Source organism: Patagioenas fasciata, chromosome 4, assembly GCF_037038585.1.
Source record: "Patagioenas fasciata isolate bPatFas1 chromosome 4, bPatFas1.hap1, whole genome shotgun sequence".
Classification (NCBI taxonomy): Eukaryota; Metazoa; Chordata; class Aves; order Columbiformes; family Columbidae; genus Patagioenas; species Patagioenas fasciata.
In genome coordinates, this window is record NC_092523.1 from 74,232,400 (window position 1) to 74,252,052 (window position 19,653).

Sequence of the window (19,653 nt, forward strand, 5' to 3'; positions counted from 1 at the left end):
TAAATGTGTATCTGTTGCAATAGGGTGACAGAGGAGAGACAGGCCCTGTTGGGAAGGGCGAGCGAGGTGAACCTGGAGTTCCTGGACCAAAGGTCAGTCTGATTTTATGTTGGAAATGTTTTGTTACTTTTACACATACGAACACATCTTTTCCTGCTGAAAAATAGAACAAAAACTTGGTGAGTGAGCTTTTAAATGAAAATGCTGTCAAATACTCCAGTTCAGTCCAGAAGACAATGGCAGTTCTGTGCTCACAGCTGTGAAACTGCAGTCTGAATAGACTCTTATTTGGTCTACAAAGTAAAGATACTACCTACGTACACTGTCATGGAGTTGGCCAAATTCATTTAGGATAAAGTCCTGACCTTTCAGCATCAAAGTTTGAACTTTGACCAGTGTAGCTATTGAATGCAGAGAAAATCCATTTTGCATGCACTTTCCTAACTCTGTAAGAAAGAGATAATTCTAACTACATTTTAGCGTTGTCTTAATACTTTCCACTGTGTCATTACCATCAAGTTTTCCTTTCCTAATACATCCTGAAAGCAGTAAGGGAGATTCTGTGTTCCTTGACCAGTTAGTTTGTATTCACCTGAACCATTGGGAAAAGATTTTGTGGTAATGCTTTATTTTAATCTCCTTATTTTAGGATATTTAACTATCTTCTCTATCTCATAGTTATCATTTTTCAGGAGCTATTGAATGACATAATTCATTCCTGCTAATCAGTGTTAATGATGTCTACTCTTTACTAATGCCAATACTTTTTATTTGGAAGGGTGGGATCCATGGCCTTTGCATGCTGTTAAAGAATATATTACTCCGGGTGCTATTAAACTCAGTGCCTTTACAGTTTCATTATCTTGGTCATATAATACGAAGTGTTTCTGCTGTTTCATACTGTGGGTAGTCATTACTAATTTCTTTTTTCTCCGCACTCCCATTTCTCTACCATTTTTCTCCTGTCTGTCTTCCTTCAAACAGGGAAAAACAGGTGAACCTGGATCTAGAGGCCCAAAAGGGTCCAAGGTTAGTAGTAAAGAAACTGTCTTTGTGGAGTAATCAATGATTTTTAGGATAAATTATTTGTAACATTTCAGAGAAAATTCACTTAGCTCTTTAAAAGAACCTGTAACTGTCTGCAGTGTTCTTTATAAATGAGACCTTCTGACTTTCAACTTTAGCTATTAGAGTCGAATGCTGTGTGTTTTAAACATTGTGATTCTAGTTCTTTTCCTGTCATAATGTCTATTTCCCTCTGCTCTGCTTTCCCCTGTGCAACTTGGTTTCTCTCTGTGTAATTGATGTGGCTTGGTCCTCCCCCATGCCAGGAACCAACACCTGACTATGCCAGTGGAGATTTAATTGGCTTTCACAATAATTTTGTGGATCCACACTTTGGTGAGTTAGGAATCAGTGGTATTCCATGTACTACAGGCTGACATAGGAGGGCTAGAACTCCTACAAAGGCAAGATTTGTAGATTACATTACTGTTTTACCTGCTTTAAAAAGCTACTTTGATTATATCTATCTATCCATCCATCTCTATATAGATGAAGGTGGTTCACATAGATGTAGAGAGATAAAATAGATGCTTGCCTATTACTTCATCCTCTGTGCAAATACTGGCTCACTGGACTCCTTCATGTTATATTATGGAGTCAAAGCAAAAGGAAAATCGATTTGCTTAGGTGGTTATTGAGTCTACTGTCAGAAAAAAAAAGATGACAAGACAATGTAGACTGGTAGGATACTCTTTGCAGTACTTGTAAGGTCCCTGAAGAGCAGCCCATTAGCAGTGCTTAAGGATATGATTAAGTAAGTGCCACTTAACCTCATTCATTCTCACCAAAGAGACACATTGGAAATTGAGGGAACTGATGAGGGGATTAAAGCATCAGAGCGACAGTAAAAGAGTAAATCAGCCTCTCATTTGCCTACAGTTCCTGGACACCTCGCAAACACATCAAAAGATGAAGATATGCCCTTCAATTCTCTTTTTATCAAGGAGAGGGTATCAAAAGAGGATATATGATCTTCATTTTACCTGCATACCTGCCTTGACAATCTGGCCCACAGAAGCCAATCTGGTGACTGGCAACTTCATTTTTTAACAAATCAAATGACATGTTCACTAATTGCTGTCAAGACAAGACTGAAAGAAAAGGCAAATGCTCATGTCCTGTCATCAGCCTGCTCTTCATGTTCCTTCATTAGCCCCATGAAAGTTTTCTGTTTTCTGTGTTTTCTAATACCACTGGTGAATTAATCATTCTTCCCTGACTTGTACCTAGGTTTTATAGATCTCAACAGAAGCAAAAGTTGCACTTCTTATTCAAATTAATTTCAAATTAATATAAAAATATAAGAGCTTGCTATGAAAGTGACTATGAAAGTGACTGTGAAGTGAAATGAACCATATTCACTGAATGTTGCGTTATGAACACATACATGTTTGAAATTCTTTCCATCGCTTGAAATATATTACGAATAACCAGGCAGAAAAAGCTGTGTGCAAGATGGCAAAGATCCTCAGCCTGTTGCAGTAAGGGAGTAAAGGAACTCGAATGGTGACAGTAATGTTGTGTTTGTAGAGGAGGCAATGACTCAGAGCAGGGAAGTTCAGAAAGTTGGTGGAGTCATGACTGCAGAAAGAAAAGATAATAAACCTTAGAAACACACCTTTGAAGAAGTTGAGTGCTTTCAGACTGAGTGATTTCATTCCTTTAGTTTTCTCTTAAAGCTTTTGATAATAGCACCATTAAGAATAGGGAGCTCATACAAATTACTTAATTGGTAATCTACTTTTTATTGGTTCTTTGGGATTTATTATTCCAAACTGAAACAGCACGTTGTAACATTTCACATAGAACAATATGCACCATTGTCAACCCTGCCACTACAAACTTTGAAGGAATTTTTCCTTTCATTGATTAAGAATCCACATTCAGTTTATGATGAGAGGCCTTTTAAACCAGTTTATTTAAGGGAAACATATTTAAAAGGGAGGAACTATGTGATATATTTCCAAATGGCATATCTGTTTTCAAATATTACATAGGGTGATACAGGTGACAGAGGTGACACAGGATCTGCAGGTCCACGGGTAAGTCTGCTTCTCATTTCAGCTGTTTGTTTTGTACTCTAAGATTCAGTCCGTACTCTCAATTGAAATTGCAGCAGCAGCTCCAGTTAAACTGGTGAAAAGGAGCACTTGACTCTGGCGGAACCCATGTTGCTAACTGGCCTTTAATATACATAACAGCTCTCGCTGCTGTTTGAAGCAGCCTCCTGTTCACAGTGCGTGGGCAGGACGCTACCTGCCAGATGTTCTGACATTGTTCACAGCCAATACAGAACTATAGTATAGGAGCTGCTTAAATGCTTAACTGCAGAGGTTTCATATATTTCTTTTCCCACTGCAGCACAAATCACTGTGTACTGACTTGCTTGTGTATATTTGTCTTTTTTAAAAAAATTGTTTTCCTTTAGAAAAAATCTTTAGTTTAACGTTAACTTTTGTGGTTTGTCATAACATACCATAAGTACAACAAAATTCCAACACAGCATACTTGAGTCAAAGTATGTGTCTCTAAGTGTCTAGAGCAGTCTTTTGGCAGATGTTTCAAAAATTTTATGGAAAATATATTACAGGGACCACCTGGACAGAAGGGTGATCAAGGTGCAACAGAGATAATTGATTATAATGGCAATATCCATGAAGCTCTGCAGGTAGGCAGACATAACGAGGCTGGAGTGGCTTAGATGGGTGTGGGGAAAAGCAGTTTGACATCATTGTACTTCTCTTTTTTGTAGACCTTGAAAACATATTGCATGTGAAGATTTGCTGAGCTTATTAATCAGGAATCTCTCTATATTTGGAAATGAGTTTTGCTCTTTGGTGTCAGACAAATTGTTTCCTTGATACGCTTTAGCTGAGTGAATTAGTTTCATTTCCCCTGAAAAGCATTGACATCATCTAATGAGGATAAAGCTGATTCATTGCTGGTTCTGATGCTTAGCGATGAATTAATGTAATAAACCACATACACAGGTTCAACAGCAGTGTCTGCTTTTTAGTTCATGCAGTATAATATTGACATTTATTTTTTGGCTTCCCCTCTTCCTATAAAATGTAAAGAACAGAGTATTTGAGATTTGGAAACCGTGTCACATGGTTCCATTAGCAAGCTGTGGATTCAATCAGCAACTTGAGTATGTTAAGTAGACCAAGCACCAGACTTCCCACTTATTCCTTTTGAGAAAACTTATTTTGACTGCTGTACAGAAATGTGTGGAGGATTAGAGTGGGGCTACAAAAAGAATGAATGAGTGTTTGCACAAAAGCAAAGTACCGAGGTGACATATGTCATTGCAGTCATGCTGATTTACATCGCAGTATACTCAGATGCAAATTCTGTGCAGTGTAACTCCACCAAAGTGAATGGCTTTCTCTGTGCAATTGAAGACTGAATCTGGCTCATTGTGCATCTGATCATTTTCTCACTGAAGCCATTGAACTTTTCTTCTTGCATGTACTCAGTGGGAGTGGAAGTCTGGCCAGTCATTTGGTTTTCAAGACTCTTTTGAAAAATAAAAAATACTTCACTGCCTTAAATAAAATCTAAAAGCCTGTATGTTGTTAAGGCTAAGCCCACTCTTTCATTGTGAGTGGTGTCTATGGGGAAGTCTACATAGGTATTTTATGAGGCTCTGCATTATGTCTGTCTCATTTGGTTTACTTTTAGGGAAATTCAAAGACTTTCAGTCTTTTAAATTACTCTCTGAGTTAGATGCCTCAAGTAGCCTGAAATTAATATTGCATATTACCAGACACAGATTTACCAGAGGCTTTAGGCCCTGTATCTCCTGTATTCTGTCTTAACTGGCATATATATTGTTTACAAGCTTCCTCAGAAAAGCTGCAGTACATAAAGAAGTCTTTAAAAGGGACAAAAGGCTGTTGCAGTGGTTGAAACATATGAGAAGGCCCCTATCCCATTGTAAATCATTTCAAATGTCATCACCTTCTGACCCAAGGAAACAAATATTTGATACTAATGGGAATGACTGTGCAAAGATGGTGTAAGTAAGATTATATAGTATCAGTTGAAAATATCCTTGCCAAATCCAGCTCAGTCCTTTCAGATGGCAAGCACCCATTCCTTAGTCTCCTGGTGCCAAATTCTTAGTGGCTCTGAGGTTTGCAGCTCTCCCATAGAAGCAAATGGGAACTTCCAGCGCTCAGCAGTGAGCTGTGAACTTGCCCAGAATTTTGCCTGCTGATTTAAGAAGTTGACAAGAGTTTGCAAGATCCAGGCTGCCTGTTTGGTGTTTCAGAATTTATTAATAAATCATCAAGCAGCCCAGAAGATTCAGAACAATTTAGTTACCTTGTGTATCCTACTCAATCTCCTGTGTCGGTGGAGAAACAGGCATCTTAGTCCATCAGCACTGAAGATTGTGATCTTAAAATTAACATCACAGTTCAAGCAAGACCCCTGCTGAGTGTATGCGGCTTTCACTTGGAGGACTGGATACAAAATTTGTGACTCTATCAAAATTGTTCTTCAAACCTATTCTGCAGAATTTCCTAAGGCAAAAGGCAATAACTACAAAAGTTTATGCTTTGTAGGAACTACAAGATTGGACATTAAAATCTGAATATACTGCTGAAATGGAACCTATTTGTGTGAACGTGCAAATGTTAATTTGCAATGGTTATTTTAGTTTTCCGTATCCAGATAAACTGAATTTTTCGGTATTTAAAAAAATATATATAGACAAGCATTTTAATTACTTTTAAACACTTCCACATGCTTTTAGATTCCTCTTTGGCAAAAAAGATTGTGTCAGATCAAGATGTTTTGCCTCCTTCCATGATGAAAATGTTCTTTGTCTTTCAAAACCTATAAAGCAGAATCATAGTATATACAGCTTGGCTTGTGGACCAGCAGTTTTGGATTTAGAACTTAACTTTTTTGTACATCCACATTTCTATATGAAAATCAATGTTATATCTCTGCTCTAGGAATTGTATTTATTAATTAAACACTAGGGCAAAACCTGCAGAGATTGCAAAACATAGGGCAAGTCCTTTAGTCAACTTAAGACACCAATTCATCATATTTTCTTAAAATGTTTTTTTAAAAAAAAACTTTTGGAATACTTTTGCTATGGTTTTGCTATTTAGTCATAATTTATTTGATCCCTTGTGTAAGAACACGCAGTCTTCCTTTATGTAAAATCCTGATTCCCATAAAGCCAAGCAGCTAGTACAACACTGGGAGTTAAAAATAGCATGATTTTTACTCTTATTATTTGGAGGCCTGGTGTCTCCCAGATGCAGCATATTTTGTGGAGATGATAATTGTAGTAAGCAGAATAATTTATATCCCTTGTTCAATTCTGGTAATGATATGTCTTGTTAATACATTTTGCCAACAGAGGATTGCCACTCTGACTGTCGCGGTAATTCCTATTGCATGACTTAGTATGTGTTATAGAGCTTCTCCTGTGTGTTGTAGCATGTTCATAATCCTGCTCCTTCAGGACACAGTTTGATTGGATGTTGACTTGGTTCATCATCACATGTATTTATTTATTTGCTTGGTGTTTCCGTAACAGAGAACCCATTGTTGAAAGCCATTTAACAATGGAACCAGTTCTGCTCCTGATGAATTAATGGCAAAACTTCAGTTCAGTTAAGCAAGAGACCAGGAAAATACAGAACTCACTATTTCTGTAGGGACACATCTAGGCAAGTAGCTGCTTTGGAATTTTTGGTGTATGTTCCCATCCACATGGGAGTGGAGTGAAAACATAAAGGAGATTTGAGTATGAAGCAATTTTTTATTATCAATCTTATTTTCAGGGAAGAAATCCAATTATTTCAAATTGGTTTGTGAAGAAACTTCGATTGGGAGTTTTCAGACCAGATGCAAATTATTTTCTGAAAATAAGGCCTGTCTCAGTTTACAAGGAAATAAGTTAATAAATGAAGCTTAGTTAGTAGCTAATAGTTAATTAGCAGTAGCTCCGTTAATAAGTAGAGCTAAGTAGAAAGCCCAAGTATGAGGGCTTCTCTTGTCCCATCTTATCAGATCTCAGAAATAAAAATAAATTTTCCAGGCCCTGTCCCCAAAATGCATGGACAACTGGGCACCCCAGCAATCTTACTCCAGCCCATTCCTGTGGGATGCTTGGCTACATCAGGCCAGACACCATTTCTAGGAATACTGGCAGCAGCTGGCAGATGCTCACAGTATTGCAGGTTCAGCCTTCCCTTAAAGCTGCAGATTTGGTATAAACAAATTACTTCATTCTTCTTTGTTTCAAGTTCTTCTCTGCAAGATTGCTGTTAGTCCTATTTTCCCATCTGTACAAACGCTGTCTTTACATTAATGAAGGGGACTTCTAATATTTTTTTTAAAAAAGCATCCCCACTGTGCACTATTCAACTAATGCTTGTTATGTGACTCTATGTCCACAGCCTGAGCAAGAAATGAAAGAAATAGTTACAGCTTATTCCATGACAATTTCTCAAAGCACTGAGTATCCCCAAATGCATTTAGCATCTTTCAGCAGAATCCTCTTTGCAATCAGTTAGAGTTTTCTCCTGCCTTGCATTGTTCTGAATCAGGATGTGAGGGTTGGCAAGTGTGGCTGAGGTGAGTTTTGGTGTCCCTGCCATTTAGAGAAGCTTTGCCATTTCGTCAATAGGAGCAGCAGGACTTTATTATACAACATGAGTTGTACTGTTATTTTTAACCTTTTTTTTTTAAAAAAATATTATTTTTCATGGTACTCTTCTGATTGTTGAAAGATGTCACAGATTAACAACTTGTCCATAACTGGTCGTGGTTTTCCATGTGTTAAAAATCTAACCCATTTTGCTATGGTAGCTATATTAACATTCATCTTGTGTTTACCTGGCAAGTCCTGTAGAAATTTATTTAAAAGCTGAGAGGTTTGTATGTTTTTGTTTAGGGGCCACCAGGACCACCAGGACCCCAAGGGCTGCAAGGACCAAAGGTGATCTTCCTTCCTATACCTGTTGTATCTTAAGGGTTGGAGGCATTTTCCAGTTTTTTTTGGTCTTGGTTTGGTTTGGTTTGAACTGATGGGTGTGCACAGGGACATGGAGCTCTCTGTTAAGCATATTTAACTTTAATTATACCAAACATGGCATGTTTCAAACTTTCCATCCTAGCCTTTTGAAATGCAGCTTTCCAGGATAGGTGCTTTGTTTAGTTGCCACACACAAACGTACAGCTGAGAACCAGCAAAATTAATCAGTACTGAAATGGGGCAGAAGCACCTTCCCCATGGATACACACTGAGGCTGTTCCCTGGGACTGTGCAAAGCAGCCGCACAAGCTCCCACGTGTCGCTTCTGCCTGGGTGGGAATGAAGTGGACAGAGCTGTGTGCAAGGCACCCCTGGCCACACTATGAGTGCAACGTGAATGCAGCTTTTATATTAACACCCAAATAAGCACAGTTTTTTCCAATGCCGGTAAAAATTAAAACGTGCACATGTGGGCAGGAGCCTGGCTGCAAAGCCAAGCCTGCTAATCCCACCTGGTTGGTGCTACACATAGTACCAGAACTGTTAGTGAGCAGCCCACACAGAGACAATTAATACCATATGTTGCACTGTTCTATATGATTTAAATAATAAATTAGCCTATACTTTAAAAAAATTGAGGTTAGTGGACTCTCCTTAAATTGGTTTTAAATTAGTTGACATAATTCCCCTCTTTCTTGAATACTAAATATGTCATGTCTTCTGTCAGTGATTCTAAGCTCTTCCAAAGTAAATATGTGTTTCCTTTATAACAATACTAGACATTTCAATTTTAGGTTTCATACAAGGCACTGCATGGCAATACATCACATTATACATGCTAATTGTTTTGAGAAAATGTGAGAAACTAGATTCATTCTTCTGTGTGAGAGTTGATAATGGAATATACAGTTAAGTGTGCCCAAATGGCTTTCTGCATTAGGATCTACTCAGCGTTTTGCAGCCTGAAGTATGTTGTAAAACACAGAGGAGTTGGAGTGTGGAAGACGTTGTGTTCCCTCATATGAATGAGGGTTCTCTTTCAAAATTGGTGACACAAAGCAGAATTCAACCTTACAGGAGCTTGTTTCCAATATCGTAACCTCTACCCATCAATGTAACTTGATCCCTTGGAGAATGCTGTTCAAAACCTAGTCACAGGGCATGGTTGTGAGTATTAACTCCTTCACTAGTGATTTATATTAGTCACAGAAAGAAAATATGAAGGTTCTGTTGTTAATTGTGGCAGTTTCTCTGCCTCTTTTCTCGAATGTCTGGGACAACTGAGGTAATCCAATCCCATCTTATCTTTTGCAGGGTGAAACAGGATCCCCAGGAACTCCAGGAGTTGATGGGGAGCAGGTACATCATGTGTAAATCACATTGTGTAGATCGTGTGAGCAACCATAGGTTATTTCAGGAGATTATGATCTCAAGTTGTAGCTTAGATTTCATAATCTAAATAATAATATAATGACAGTAATTTATGAAGATCATTATTGTGTTGCTGCATACTCTGCAGTCTAATAATGGCTGCATTTCTACATATTAATAACAAAGTTCAATCCATAGAATGACTTATTCTGCCTGTTAGGACGAAAGCTGGAATTCTGTTGGTGTCTCTGATTTTTTCCACACTTGCTGAATAAGTACATATTTTAGGGTCCTAAAGGTTCAAAAGGAGATGCAGGTGATCCTGGGATGCCTGGAGACAAGGGAGGAATTGGACTGCCTGGCCTGCCAGTGAGTATTAATTTTGGCTAAATACTGGTATTATTCTCTCTTCCACTATCAGGAATTTCCAGCAGTGCTGATAAGTTGCAAATGGGACAGAAAGCACTGGGGATGAAAATTGTGAGATTGTTCTGCAGCTAATCTAGGAGGAGGTGTAAGATTGTCAGAACTTTTCTTTCCACTTACGGTCAAACAAAATATTGCTTTGGGAAGTGAGAGATTAGTTGGCATGCTGATCAGATTTGTACATCTTTCATAATGTATAGCACAACTTGGGCAAATGTAGCATGTAAGAGAGAGGAGCTATGTTTTGAACACTCGTCAGGAATTTCAGATGACTTAGGTTGAGGAGAGAGAGAATACATCAATACTTATGGGATGCATTATTGCTATTCACATATCTATATACAAATGAAATTCCTCAGTAAAAAAAAAAAAAAAAAGAAACAATTGCAAAAATGTGTCCATAATACAATATATCATGGATGGAGTGCCAACTTAAGGGTTTGTCTTAGATACGATGCCACAATTGATAGCTGACAATATAAAAGCATAACTTTACACTTGTTAACAGTTATTAATAAACACCTTTTTTTTTTAACAAAGAAATTCCATTAATGTGTGTTGTATAGTTATTTTTTAAAATATAATTATTTGCAAATAAATATTATAATTTCTAGGTTGCTTGCTAATGAGATTAAAGCTGCTTATAAATACTCTTTTGTAATGATTTTGTAGGGAGCCAATGGTATGAAAGGTGAAAAAGGAGATGTTGGTTTGCCTGGTGCCCAAGGTCCTTCAGTAAGTGTCAGCGTGGAGTTGCAGTGAACGTAGTAGCCCAGCAACGGTTCTCCAGCTTTTGATTCTGAACAATATTTCATATTCATGTCTGATCTTTCCTGACACCCTTCATAGTTCCTACACTTGAACTTTCAAAATGTTTTTCTTCTTTGAGTAATTATTTGTCCTTTTGAGAATGAACAGACTTCTGGTCACAGACCTAAATACCGTTCAAGAAATTCTAAAGATGTAATCCTGTTCTCTTCTGTTCTCTCACTATGAACAAGTCCTGCTCACTTCAGTGAAAGCCTTCTGGCTCTGTAGCAAATCAAAAGATAAATGTTTTCCAAGAGAAAATAACGAGATAGAACTGATGGGAAAAACAAACAAAATCCAACCACCACCTCCCCACATGATACCTTTATGATATGGGTGATTAACATTATCAGAGCACAGCAGAAGTTAACTACCACTGCCTTGTCAGTGCTGATGTGTCCTGGGTATTTGGAGCCAGAGCTCTGAGGAGTCAAAGCCATCACCCTTTGCCATCTCAAGACACGCTAGGCACCCTGGATATCCAAGTCTGTTCCTCTGAAACGAAAATTAATTTGTTACAAGTGAATTCACCTAACTCATTCATCTTGTTCTGCTCGTTTTCACTTGTAATGAGGCTTTCAGTTTGCAGGGGATTTCGCAGATGGTGGAAGCTGTGCCTTACGTTTCAAAGTTCATTTTGCTGTCACTATTGCCATCACCAACAGCCAGTGTAGCAGAGGGGTTGCGCGTAGATCTGGAGACCTGATTTAGCGTCCCTGTTGCCACCTTGCAGGTTACAATAACAGCCCTTTGGGGTTAAACCCAGGAAGTGAGATGATATTAAACTGTAAAAACAATTATGAAATTCTCTTCCTTGGATTTGTTAAGAACACAGAAAACCAGTACACAATATATGCGCACTAGATGCTGAGCAACCTGATTGCCTATTTTAATGGCTTCAGGCGATTCGTGGTGCAAGTCGTCTAAATGAAATGGGAGACAAAGGGCAATTTTTAAAATATGCCAAACCCTAGCTTGAATTTAGTATCTTTTCCATTCATCAGTATTGGGGAGGAATAAAATCACACATCCTCTACTTCTATATCAGTGGATTATATGGTACAAAGACAACTAAAGTGTACATACCATAAAAGACTAAAAGTTCAAGTATCCCTGATCAGTACTGTTTGGTTTAGAGAGGTTGTTGGGTTTTTTTTTGTAAGGTCAGGAGGTAGACACGCTGCCATATGACACAGGCAAATCTACACTTTGGGTACTCTGTCTTTCGAATCAAAATATTTCCCATTCCTAAACCCATTTCTAGATACGTGCACCATTGCATTGCTATATTTGTAAGTTCTTGCCAACAGAAGGAGGGTCAGTCTGACTTTTGGTATTTCTGAGGGAGTTTTTACCCTGCATGATTTAATGCCGTTGTTTTTTATCTGTAGATGATAGGACCACCTGGACCACCAGGGCCACATGGTCCTCCAGGCCCTATGGTAAGCTTGGGAGGAAGAGCACTGCTAGAAAGAGCTTAAGCCCGCGTGTCATTTTAATACCTGTTTTATAGAAGTGCTATGAGAGTACGTGACCATTAGAGAGGGACCTTTTCTGCATGTCCTTAAATTCATAGGAAGTAAAGAAAAAAAATAGCAGCTGCCTATGTTAGTGTTAACATGCTAGTGGTCTGGTTCACTCTCTGAATCAGGTGTTTAACAGTTGCTTTATTGGCAGCTGCATTTTATTTGTGAAGAAAAAAAACACAGGTGCAACTTGCACCTCTAAAAAGCAACAAACTCTTAAAAATTTGTGGCATATTTTCAGAATGAAAAATGGTATCTTTATTTTCAGGGACCTCATGGACTGCCTGGCCCAAAGGTAAATTAACGGCTTTCTTGAATAGTCATGTTTTTGATGTCTGTGAAGTGTTACACTTTGTTCTTTAATGCATGCAGTTATGTTTTGTCTTATGTCTCATTTAATAAATGTTTCTGATATTCTTAAACCTTAAAGCAGATTTTAATAGATAGGTTAAGAGCTTTTAAAATCCTGTGATTGTTTCTGAGTAGTATTTCTTGTGAGCTTTGGCTGAATTGATTTTTTTTTTGTATCAACATTTGTGACATGGCACGAAATTATTTAGTTTCCTGTTTATGAGCAACTTTCCACTGGACTTGCAATTGGAACTACTTTTAACATAGAAGCATGGCATATGCTCAGGAAATGGAGTTGGATAAAGTCTTCTTCATTTATCTCTTGCATCTCCTATTTCTTCTAGTATGAATGGCCTTTCACCTTCTTAGGTGTCATGTACTTTGCTGACCAGTTCCTTCACACATTATTCAAGCTCCCGTCACAAACTCGTGTGTATTTTCATGTTTTCCAACCTAGAATCCCTGATCAGGCAGGTCTGCAACACCATCTGAATATTTTCCATAGCATAGTACATAGTGATACACTGTAGGGACTTTCTAAGCCCATGAAAACACAGCTCAGGAGCAGGGAAGAGGGTCTTGATAGAGTTGGAATATTTTAATTTGTGCTTTAACTCAGTAATCCCCAGTAAAATAAATATTTCAGTGTGACACTAGAACATAGCATTCATTAGAGCCAGTGGTGTTGTCTGCCATGATCATTTTAATTGCTATGGCTCCCTAATCACACACACCTTTTTCAAAAAATAAGAGCGGTAGAGGGTTTTTTTGTTTAGTTTTGGATTTTTAAGGTGCAAGACAGAAAATCACAGGTTTGACTCATTATGAGACTGTTTGTGTTACCTTGGTGCAAGAAGCCTGAGTCATAAATCATTTTTTGAAGTCAAGTCAGTTCCACGTTAACACCAGCCCTGCCTTACCTCAGGCTTTTGGCCTGAGAGTCTGGCTTTTGTGAGACTTCTCAGGTCTGTTTCCAAATCTTCAGTATTTTCAGCGCTACTGTTCTGAAATTCACATTGAGTCAAATAGAAACAGAATGAAGAAATGGCTTCGTAGGGCAGGGTGCAAAGCAGGCAAATGATGTCTGGAGTTACTTAAAGCAGCAGACTAGATTCTATTCAGATATATATTTTTTCAATATTAATATGATATAAGGTAACATAATACATCAAAGAAAAACGTAGGAACAAGGCCATGGGGAGCAGCCTGGATGAAATACCCACATATTTCTGTTTCCCAAAAGAGGCAGGTGTGGTCAGGACTCTTTTTGACTCATGCTTGGGTAGTTTTTCATCATGCAAGAATGATTTATTGGCAACTCCAAGCCCATTATCCCCTTAGTGATGTTTAACTTAATAGCCTATGTATAATTTAACAATCACAACAAGACAAGTACCATTTCTTACGTTGTTTTAAACTTCCCTGTGTGAACACAGGAGCTATACATCTCCCAAATAACTTAGCATTGTATAACCTATTCTGCTTCTTTAAATTTGTTACCGTTTAATTACGTATGCTTAAAGGTTTAAAATATCTTTATGTAACGTTGTGCTGCAAATTCCAGTTCACAGTAAGAAAAAATATTGCTTCCTTAAGAAAAATGTATTTTCCAGGAGATCCCGCAGTAGAAACCTCCAGTTTTGTGGCTTATTTTTCCAAAAGTTCTCTTTCAGTTTGAATCGTCTCCATCGGGTAGTTGTGGGATTTGAGGAAATCCTAAAACCCCCTGAAACTCACGCTGAATTCAAACTATCTATAGTGATAATTATTAGGAAAAGATTCAAAAGAATCTCTTAGTTATAAGATTCCTACATTTTTTTCACACAGATTTTAAATCTCTAGCAGATACCTCCCAAGTCCTTTTACTCATTACTATATCAGTATGTAATATGCCAGTAAGCTGACAAAGCTGAATTTGTGTCTTTGTTTCAAACTGGAATTTGCAACCATTTTTGAGTCTGACTTCTTCTGTCCCAGCTTGAAAACTCGTTATGGCATGAAAAAATTGGCATTTATACTTTTACGTTTAGGGTGAACCAGGGTTAAATGGTCTTAAAGGATTGAAGGGTGAACCGGGTCAAAAGGGTGACAGAGGGCCCCTTGGTCTTCCAGTAAGTAAAAAACCCAACTATTCAATCTCAGTGCAAATCCCAAACTTCTCTTCCTACTGCTGATGAACAACTCATAGAACATACCATGCTAGAGCAGAGCATCAGTCTTGTTTTGTTTTACCCCAAATCTGTGTTATCATCTAATGTCCTGTACCACCCAGGCTTTTATTTTTGTCAGGATTTTTTGTTTTATGTTGGTTCAAAGTGTTCAATGTCACAAGGATGCCATCACCCCCGTTACATTAATCATATTGTTATTTAAATGTTATATGGTGTTTGTGTAATAAAAGGAATTCTTCCCTTTTCCCCCCATCTCTTCAGTTATTCTTCCTCTGTTAAAATGCAGATCTGCAGTTAAAATGGAGAGGTCTAACTGAGGAAAGTTAAAAATTGATATAGGGATTTTCCTTTTTCTCCTTCATTAGGGATGGTGCATTGTTACTTTTGCTTTGTTCTTCAGAAAATTTCCATCCTGTTTGTCATAAATTTCATCTTAGAAATAAATGAGGTACCTTAGAAATAAAGGTTTCTTTTGGAAACGCTAGGGTACTTAAGATTTATGCTGACAAAAAGAGAAAATCTTTTGTGTGCTTACTTTGTGTGTTTGAAAGCACTCTGGGAAGTTAGTTTTATTTTTTCTCACAAAGAGAGTTAGTTGGGTTTTGTTTGGTGCTTTTTTGGTCTGGTTTTTTATTATTATTTTTAGTGCTGGTTTTTTTGTTTGTGAGGGGTTTTTTTGTTTGCTTTTTCTTTTTAATGCAAGGATTGCTTCATGTGATTACATTGTTAACTGTAAAGTGGAGGAAAAAGACTTAGCTGACTCAAACCCTCTGATTAATATTTTCAAGAATTCTGTACAGGGCCTCTGGACAAGGTCACCTTCACTGACATTTTTAGGTTATTTTGGAAAAAAAAAAAAAGACTATTTTCAACGTGACATTTACAGCTATGTAGAGAGGGAGGTTTTGGGGTCGGAGCCAACACCCGGAAAATGACTAAAAGAAAGAAGAAATTTTTGGTTCTATTAGAAATATTTGCTCTAACCTAGAGCAAAATATGCCATTAGTTTTTCAGATGTATATAGATCTTATCTTACTCCTGTTTACTACTTTTTCTAAGTGTAATTTTAAGGAGTAAAGTCTAAGTGTTTGACTTCCTAAAAATGGCTCGTTTTCAATGCTAATGAGGGGTTTTTCCTCCTATATTTTTGTTGTAGTTTTCATTTATTTGTTTTCTCCCCAGATTTTTTCCCTTGTCCCAATTAGTGCTGCTCCCCCTAGCTCCAGCATTATTGCCAGCAGTGCTGTGATAGTCGGGCGGACCTTTCTCTGCTGCTCTGTTATTCATATAAACTCCAGCAGAGGTCAGCCCGTCCCCAAGGATGCTGAAGCAAATAGCCCGAAGCTTTATTGTGCCCGGTTCTACCCGTTTCCAGCCCTTCACTGCGCTCCGAACTGGGACTGTGCTGGGAAAACAGGAACTGTGATTGTCTCCCGGGCTCTTGGAAATGAATGAGGCCATTGTAGTCAGGATCCAGATTTTGTTGGCTGCATAATGCAGTATTCTTGCACTTAAATACTTCCTATTATGGCTAGCATACATTTTTAATTCCTTTGTGTAGTATAGTATTCAGTATTGTCGTTATTTACAAATTGGAAAGCATGCAAGTAAATTGCAAAGTAAATATTTGGGTGTTAAGGCTCAAAAACATCCTAACATCTGGTGTTTATAGCACTCCTATAGCTTGACGTTATTCTGGTCTAATGTAGTTTGATGTGAAGGCAGGGGTGAGGCAGTGATGTTACATGCTAATGTGAGAACAGAATCAGGAACTTTATGTTTTATGTGTATTTTTAACTAACATGCTGTAGTAATGTGATACCCATCCCAGAACCCTGTCACAACTTGCACTGTGCATTTGAATTGTGTTTGTTCATCAGCACCACTTACTAATGTCACGTTCTTGTCATCCGTGTTGTCCCCATCATCCATGCTTCCACCTAATCACACAGGGAGCATCTGGCTTAGACGGAAAGCCAGGAGCCCGGGTGAGTCCCTCGTCTTTCTGTGTCACTCTCGTTACCGAGTCCATGTCCACTCCAGCGGCCCCATCGGCCACATTCACACAGAACATGGAGGAAAGAAGGCAAACACCGCAGGCATTTTCCATGCTGTATGAGATGAGGCTGTGAGCAGACTCTTAGGGCGATGTGTGTGGGAAGAAGAATGGAATTCGCCATAGAAGGAGCTCTGAATCTTAAAAAGGCAGCTTGGGTTTGATTTGTGGTTGGATACCTGCCTTGGTTGGGGTGCTTATTTTATTGAGTAAGGTCAGAGATTTGGCTTAGATGGGAAAACACCCTTGTTTAATGCTAATATGGAATCAGTGAAATGGATGCAGACATACTGGGAGTGTGCTGCAGGCATTCTCAAATTTAACATGTGTTAAATCCTTTTCTTCTCATAATGATAAAGAAATGGATAAGGTGAAAGAAGAGTGGAGTTATGTATTTAAAGGCTTCTATAAGCCTCCCATTGATCACTGCAACAGGTATGTCCACTTTACAGGTGGACTTTTCAATTTTAAAAATAATCAAAGTTTAAAAAAAAATCTTTGACCCTTATTATTTAAATACATTTAATATCTTCCTAAATCAGATTACTTCCATGAATGAGGTAAAATCCAACTAGAAGAAAGATGAGTTACCTCGAAACTTGACAGCTTGTAGGTGGAATTTTGAAAGCCAAATAGATTTGTTTGTCCAGATCCCATCACAATTAAGTCAGCGTTTTCAATTGCTGAAGACTGATTCCATGTTAGTTCTTGGCTAGAAGACAGCTATTAAATCTAAAGACTTGTCAGAACAAGACCTCTCTCTTACCACCCTTGTTCCCTTTCGTAGGGTGTAGATGGCCCAGTTGGTCCCCATGGCCCTGCAGGTCCTAAAGGAGACAGAGTAAGTATAAGCCCCACGTGCTTCTCTTTACAAAGCAACTGTGGGAATGGTAAAACGTCATATGGCTACTTATAGTGTGCCTAGATGTTACTAAACAGAACAGTATCTCATCTGTTTAAGGATCAGCCTGGAACTGTAAATGCTTTCTATCTAGACACACTTTTACGTGTTTAAGGATTGATTTATAGCTCATTAACTTCAGAGGAGGGGAGTATTTTGGTCAGTAAGAAACTTACAGGACTTTCAATTTAATAGTGCTACATATATATAATTTGGGTTGGTTTCAATATTTGGTGTAAATGGATTGAGAGAACAAACTAGGACAAAAGAAGATAAAGTGACCTGATTATATATGCATGCAATGGCAAAAAATTAATATTTCTCGCGTCTTTACCCTCAAATGTTTTTATCTTGAAAAAATTCTCTAACATAACTTCTAAAGCAGGATCCCTTCTGTTTCATTTGAAGTAGTCACAGTAAATTTTATCCACTGGAAATAGGATAGGGACCTTAATCTTTACCTGTGAGCCTGTCATCTTTAACAATACAACCATCAACTTGTACAACAAAGCAAAAGGTAACTAAATAGTAACTAAAACCTCCAAGTAGTTGCCAGCCCAGAATTTTTTTGTCTCTTTGAATTTCTTTCTTTAGCAAAATAGCTGTACTAAAACAACTTTAGACTTGCTGTATTAAGGACGCAGCCACATGGCACAGGTCCAGTTAGCTTTAACAACAGTACGTCTGAGAAAGGTATACATGACTTGATGATTCAGTTTTGCAGATCTGTGTGCTGAGACATAAATACAAGACGTGCAGTGCAGTCCAAAATAGGAAGACTAGACTCTAGTTACCACTCAGTTATCTCTCTGATCGTCTTGGGTATTCTCATTTTTTCCTAGGGGATTACACATTCAGGTATTTTTTTCGACTAGGACATAACATTTTTCCTATAAAACCTTTGAAAAGATACTTGAACATCATCTTCTGAACTTCAGAAAATAATTTATATGATACATACATGTAGAAGCATATACAAACACTACATTTTATTCTTGTCTTATGAGCTTTTACCTTGAAGGATATGCATATGTTTCAATTTCTTTCAAAAACAAGGTGCTACAGTACAAGTTATTCTTCTAATGTATAGAAGATAACTGTAATTGTTTATTTTCTTATGAAAGTATCCAATAAGTCACACAACTGGAAATAGAAACGGCCCTACCATGTCTGTTGACAAGTCGTAGTTACAAAGGGGACAGGAACTGCTGCAATATAAATCAGTTCAATAATTGCATAACCACAGAAGGACAGATGTGCAAAAACATAAAAACTAAGGTGTGCAAGAAATTCCTGCACACCCACCATTTTCTGTGTAGCTCAATGAATTGAAGGAAGTTCATAAGAAAAATGGAATTTTGGGTTTTGTTTTTCCAAGCAACCAACTAGCAATATTATTGCTGTAATTATTAATTTAGTTATTCAGTACTGTTTGGGAGGAAAAGCTGTTTGTAGCACAGTTATCTAACAGGTGCCTGGTGTTGATATATGTCTCATTATCCAAATAACACATCATGAGTTTTTAACACACTTTTGCAACTTGCATTTGCAACTGTTGAACTTGTTTATGTGAAAACAGGAGGAAAACATTTTTGTCTGCAGATTTCAGACTTTGCCTTTTAATTAAAAATGGTATGTTTTTAATAGGAAGATAATTCCAATGGTGTCACTGCCCAATATCACTGGACAGGATCACATTTTGTCCGTACTGACAAGAAAAACTTCAGGCCAATATTAACCTAGAAGGATACTGGGAATTCCTAACATGAAACATAACCACGTTCTTAAATCCACATTATTTAAAATTTGGAAAGACAATCTCACTTTAAGAGAACACATGGAAAATGCTGATCACTATATATTTATGTCTCCTTAAATATTAGGAAAAACAAATATAGTCAAACTGAAGCCCAGTGATTCCTTCTATAGAATCGTGGGTTCATTGTTGCGTAGGCTGCATTTGAGGTAAC

The 19,653-nt window shown here is 37.8% G+C and overlaps 1 protein-coding gene across 1 annotated transcript in view; it reads left to right on the top strand.

Annotated features, from left to right (window-relative positions):
- The window catches only part of COL25A1 (collagen type XXV alpha 1 chain), a 304,703-nt gene that overhangs the window by 266,458 nt on the left and 18,592 nt on the right, over positions 1-19,653 (top strand). The window contains exons 22-35 of the mRNA XM_071808204.1: positions 24-92; positions 985-1,029; positions 3,063-3,107; positions 3,656-3,733; positions 6,449-6,472; positions 7,991-8,035; positions 9,386-9,430; positions 9,731-9,811; positions 10,541-10,603; positions 12,070-12,120; positions 12,473-12,499; positions 14,586-14,666; positions 16,679-16,714; positions 17,570-17,623. Of these exons, the coding sequence (XP_071664305.1) occupies positions 24-92; positions 985-1,029; positions 3,063-3,107; positions 3,656-3,733; positions 6,449-6,472; positions 7,991-8,035; positions 9,386-9,430; positions 9,731-9,811; positions 10,541-10,603; positions 12,070-12,120; positions 12,473-12,499; positions 14,586-14,666; positions 16,679-16,714; positions 17,570-17,623 (744 nt within the window). The remainder of the gene's footprint in view (positions 1-23; positions 93-984; positions 1,030-3,062; positions 3,108-3,655; positions 3,734-6,448; positions 6,473-7,990; positions 8,036-9,385; positions 9,431-9,730; positions 9,812-10,540; positions 10,604-12,069; positions 12,121-12,472; positions 12,500-14,585; positions 14,667-16,678; positions 16,715-17,569; positions 17,624-19,653) is intronic.